Source organism: Sinocyclocheilus grahami, unplaced genomic scaffold (genome assembly GCF_001515645.1).
Source record: "Sinocyclocheilus grahami isolate Dianchi unplaced genomic scaffold, SAMN03320097.WGS_v1.1 scaffold708.1, whole genome shotgun sequence".
In the NCBI taxonomy this organism is placed as follows: Eukaryota; Metazoa; Chordata; class Actinopteri; order Cypriniformes; family Cyprinidae; genus Sinocyclocheilus; species Sinocyclocheilus grahami.
Genome location: NW_015505887.1, coordinates 564,004 through 570,152, shown reverse-complemented (window position 1 = coordinate 570,152; position 6,149 = coordinate 564,004). Strand labels below are relative to the sequence as shown.

The 6,149-nt window shown below is 35.1% G+C and overlaps 1 protein-coding gene across 1 annotated transcript in view; it reads right to left on the bottom strand.

Moving 5' to 3' along the window:
- crb2b (crumbs cell polarity complex component 2b) overlaps positions 1-1,664 on the bottom strand; it is a 32,368-nt gene extending 30,704 nt beyond the window's left edge. Inside the window, exon 1 of the mRNA XM_016244117.1 lies at positions 1,377-1,664. Coding sequence (XP_016099603.1) covers positions 1,377-1,443 — 67 coding nt within the window. The 5' untranslated portion in view covers positions 1,444-1,664. The remainder of the gene's footprint in view (positions 1-1,376) is intronic.
- Positions 1,665-6,149: the final 4,485 nt, after the last annotated feature.

Sequence of the window (6,149 nt, the reverse complement as noted above, 5' to 3'; positions counted from 1 at the left end):
CCATCAACTACACACTACACCCTAGAAATCACCCACAACACCCTAGCAACACCCTGGTAACCACCCACAACACCCTAGCAACACCCTATCACTTACACACTATACATTGGAAACAGCCTAGCAACGCCCTAGCAAACACCATAATACCGCAGAAATAGCAACCCCTTATCAACTACACATTACACCCTAGAAACACGCTAGCAAAACTTAGCAACACCCTGGCAACCACCCACAACACCCTAGAAAGTCTAGCAACACACTACACATTGGAAACAGCCTAGCAACACCCTAGCAACTGCCCACAACACCCTAGTAACTGAACAGCAAAACTCAGGCAACTCTTCTCAAAAAGTGTGGCTTAACTGTACTGAATGTGCACTTGTAGTGTGCTTCAAATCCTATAAAAGAGTATTTTTTGAAAACTGTACTTTGCAGATAATATAGTGAAACAGAAGAGAGCACATTTCTTGACTGTTCTGAAACACACTTAAAAGTACACTTTTTAAAAAATGTGCTATTTGTAATAATGTCAAATTCAAAAATGCATTAATGCGTCTGAAAAAATTACATTCAGTTCGAACAGTACATTCTTTTAAAGTATATTATTTCAGTAATAAGTGCTCTTTTTAAAAAATATTTTTCACAAGGGAACCACTCACGATATCCTATAGGTGGTAAAGCATAGAAACAGCTCATGCATAGAAACCGTCAGACAATGAGACACCAATTAAGTAATGCATTACTACAATTTATATCTAAAACCATGTGTTCATGCTACGTTTACCCTCAGACCGAGTGACAGGAACATGCTGAGGAGCTGAATGGACAGTGACTGAGTGTTTGTGCTGAATGCTGAACGCCGTGTGTGTCTCGACGAGGGCCTTTTCTGATTATCACTCATTCTAAACAATCTGATGGCCAGCTGGCTGCACTTGTCCTCTACATGCGCTAATGCCCAATTACTGCAGCTCTTCTCTTACAGCTCCCCCACCACACAAATCCACATACAGAGAGCGACAACTCTCTCTCTTTCACACACAAAATGCATCTGCCGACAGGACAAAACAACCTGCCAACTGCAGATGCTCAACTTCGTAATGCAGAACTCATCAAAGAGCCACTTGTTGCTCTTTGAAGTGAAGAGACTTCAGATTATGACTATATATATATATATATATATTACTGTCACTTTTGATCAATTTAATGCATCCTTACTGGATGAAAGTGTTCATTTCTTTAAAAAAAAATACTGACACCAAACTTTTGAACGGTAGTGTATATTAAAATGTCACTGAACACACACTGTTTTTCTATTAGTCAAAGGAGCTTTAGGGGGAAAAAAAGTCAAATATGAAAATCTCATACACTTGTCTTACCCAAATTGAACATCAATGACAGCAGGACTGCTCTTTTATATCGTAAATAGATCCGTCCAAACTCCATGTCCTGAAGTGATGTTTGACTTCCAGCCTCTAAACCCGCGGACACTCGCTGAAGTCTCCCCGCAGCATCGCGCTCTCATCCGGCGTCTGTCCGTGCCTCTCCGCGGTATGATGGAAACCACGGTGTGGATGTTTGCCAGCGCAATCCGTTCTCCTGCTCCTATCAAACCCTCGCCTGTTGGCTATCAAATCTTCATCCTCTTCTCTGTCTGTATCTGTCACTCTCTCCCTCGCTTTGATTTAACTCCACCCTCTCTCTCTCTCTTTCTCTGGGTATGCTTGAGTGCATCTCTCTCTCTCTCTTTCTCTGGGAGGCAGATGGCCAGTTCCTCCTAACACCTTTAGGTGACCTTCATCACAGATGAGTGTCAGTCTAAGCTAATAGCAACTGTTAAACCCGACAGCACTTGGACAGTTGACAGTGTACTTTGTCAACTATCCAAATGCTGTTAAATGACAGGACTACATAGGAATATATATTAGATGCTGCAATTGTTCACAATTTTCTTTTACATCGCTATTTTATAATGTAGTCTCTCAACATGAACAGTATGAGAAATGCATGAATAGTAAGCATGAATAATAATAAAGATGCATGAATATTAATTTTAATATTAATACATTAATAAGAAAAATGTTGCTTAGAGTAGTTTTAGATGAAGTAATCTTTTGAACCAAAATCTCTAAAAAGCAGTGTTATTTTAGTATCACGGAGATACAACTATAGTATATATATATAATCCTTTTATTGCAATATTTTCTGCTTTTGTTATCTTTTTTAATGTTTATATAGTTTTTATTACATTTTTATTAGTGGAGTAATTCTAGTACATCAAAGTTAAACTAAATAGAAATGCAAAATGTTGTTTTTTTTCAGTTAATACACATTTATTTGCATTTCAAGTAATAAAAAAAATGTTTTATTTTATAGTTTTAGTTATCTAACAACACTGGTTAAGAGTAAAAAATAAAATTTAAAAAGGGAAGATATTTTTACACAATATTTGAACACGCAAAATATCTATATTTTTCTAGATTATAACTGAACACCACTTGCTCAATTAAACATTCAAGTAAAACAGCCACGAATGTGTGCAAACCACTATTTTAAACAATGATTATTTTTCCACATATAAAACATTAATATAGTAAAAAAAGATCAAATATAGTGAATGTCATTGTGAACACAGCTGCTGTCATATAAACGTCCCAATCACTCAGATCTGTTACCTTCGACATTAAAAGGATAGCTCACACAAAAATGTTAATTCTGTCATCATTTACTCACCCTTAATCCAAACCAGTTTTTCAGTTGCTGGTACCCACTGACTTTTCCATACAGTGGAAGTCAATGGCTGCCGTCAACAGTTTGTTTACCAACAATCTTCAAAATATCATCTTATTTTTGTGTTTAACAGATGTGAGAAAATGATACAGACTGAGGGTGAGTAGATGATGACAGAATTATCATTTTTGGATAAACTATCCTTTTCATATAATCAGCGGTTCACCCAGTCCTTTAGCACAGGTCTGCTCTCTAATTGGATCTCAGTGCTCTCTGGGTGCTGCATGGGAACAAGAGCAGACGCTGGTTAATTAAACTCCTGGTGTAAATACAGTACACGCCACTCAAGCAGCACCGCATGCCAGATTCCTCCTGCATTCCTCACGGGACTCTCATTAAACTCCAGCGGGGGGTTTCTCGGTTTCTGTTCATTTTATTCAAATGAGGGAGATTAAGAGCTTTACTACACATTCTTGTGTAAGGTGTTTAACATGAAATGAAGTTTACATTATGTCTGTTCCTATGCAACATAAAAAAACACACGAAATGAATCTACTTTAGGCTTTTAGTTGCATTTGTCTTGTGTAATATTGATTTAATCACATTGATAAATGTCTGAATGCGATTCATTAGATCAGGTGTGTTTTTTCTTCACTAACTTCACTTTTGCGTTAGAATAAGCTGTTGTTTTGATGATATAGAAATGTAATCAAGAGTGATATTGCCATTTATGTTACCTAATGCGATACATAATTTTCGCATATGTACCTTCCCTGGGTAGATGAAGGTATAGGTTTATAACATTTCAAATCCCCATAGTACAATTTGTATATGTACATATGTTAATAATATCTATACGATGATTTATGTAGGAATCCATATTTGGCAGCAAAATATATTTATTTATATTATTATTAAAACAACAAAAATCTCTCTGTTTATATATGTTTTTGTAATAAATTTATAAATTCATGTCTCTCTTATATTTACTTGTATAATATCAACATGTACTGATTGATTTTTGGATGGATATGCACGTACAAAATTGTATCACGCATACATGAACATGCATATTGTTATGGGTTAGATATATATGTTATTACATGAAATTGGTCCAATTTCTAATAGGTTTCAAACATGCTTTTACTTCATATGAACTTATATTTCATATATGGAAATACAATATATGTACATATATTAAAGGTTCACACAGGTGTCCTATTGTTTCATCATTTCAAACCGAACAAACTTCTTTTTGTCAAATGTTTTGCAAAACTGCAAGTGTTTGTGCATCTTTCGTTGCAATAAATGACACTTGCTTTGATATTTAGCATCTAATCTTGGACGTTTTTAAGTGTCCAAATACTTTTGGGTTTGCTACGTCTTCTGAAAACACAATGAAAACATCTTATATACAACATTACATTAATTAGGCCTACACAGACCCACATTTTACATTAAAAAAAAAAAAAAAGGCAAAAAGGCCTATTATTACTAATTATGCTGATTTTAAAAATATTAATAAAAACATTCCATTCAGTTTTTTCCCAAAATAAGAAAATAGTTTCAAATTGATTTATCATATAGGCCTCACTGCTTTCAGTGTGAAAACTGACAATTAACCACAAATAATAACACAGATCAATGATAAATTGAAAATAAGACTGAATGCAAGAGTTGGTGATTATATAGCACAATGAGAGATTTGCATGCACTTTTTAAAAGACCGGTAATTTTGGACTGGGAACATCAAGGGTTCTCAGCACAGCTCAAGGGACATTTGGGAGAAATAAAATGATTAAATATCCTTTAGTATAACATGCATCAGTAACATAAGGCCCCTTTAAGAAGGTAGTGGCGTGTGAGTAGCTGTATGAAGAGTGCTGTAATCCGTCTTATATCGACTGCCTCACTCAGCACTACTACTGACTAATGTCATTATTCCAGCATGAACTAAAGCTCAGTGAGGGAATAAACAGCAGTCAGGAGATTATGACTGAAAACACACACACACACAGACTGAAGCAGTTAAGACGTCTGACCGGGTCACCGTTAGGAGTGACTCTGAATCACGATGACGTGAGTGAACGCAGAAAGAGTGTGAGATTGAGCCTGAGGCTCTTAGACATCTGCTGCCTAAATCCATCAGTCTTCACAAAACACTTTGACATCTTTTGAGCTGTAAAACAGAGCTCAGCGCCTATCACTTTCTCCTTTTAGCCTATTGCCATTCTGTTCTATTTGTGTATTATTCTGCCAGAATTGGTCATTTTGTGGTGAAATATCCCAAAAATAGAAGTTACAGCACTGCGATTGTGATGCTCAATTGTGTGTTTATCATTTTATAAAGGAAATGTGAGTGCTGTTTGGCCTGTGCATAAGTCTCCAACATGATATATGATGTTGTCGGTGGTTGCCAGGGTGTTGCTATGTGGTTGCTAGGGTGTTGTGGCTGGTTGCTAGGTGGTTTCTGCATCCTCTCGTCTCTGTGATATTCTGGTTTCTTGATATGGCTTGGGTTAATTAAACTTGTAATTAGTCATAATAATAATAATACATTTTTAAATAGAACATTTCATTGAACCTTAAGATTAAATATAAAAATCAATAATATAAATAAAATGTTTGCATATGCTTTTTGTTGAGCATCTTATTTGATTCATCAGACTTTTATGGTTCATATTGTCTGATATAGTGAGAATAAGGAGTAAAAACAGCTCCATTTTTAGGCAAAAATATGCAATTTGGTGCAGATGCTGATATTTGGACATAAAGTGATGAAATTCTGATGCTTGTAATGCAAATCAATGAGATCTTTATAACAGTACAGCAGATACTTACTGTCATAAGTCTCCAACATGATATATGATGTTGTCGGTGGTTGCCAGGGTGTTGTGGCTGGTTGCTAGGTGGTTTCTGCATCCTCTCGTCTCTGTGATATTCTGGTTTCTTGATATGGCTTGGGTTAATTAAACTTGTAATTAGTCATAATAATAATAATACATTTTTAAATAGAACATTTCATTGAACCTTAAGATTAAATATAAAAATCAATAATATAAATAAAATGTTTGCATATGCTTTTTGTTGAGCATCTTATTTGATTCATCAGACTTTTATGGTTCATATTGTCTGATATAGTGAGAATAAGGAGTAAAAACAGCTCCATTTTTAGGCAAAAATATGCAATTTGGTGCAGATGCTGATATTTGGACATAAAGTGATGAAATTCTGATGCTTGTAATGCAAATCAATGAGATCTTTATAACAGTACAGCAGATACTTACTGTACATAAAATGCATATAAAATGTTAGTTGTCACTCTATATCTCCCAAAAATATGTCTTAGAAAGATGATATTTAAATGGTTAGTTTTATTATCAAAACATATAATGCAATGCATTACCTGTATGACGCAATAC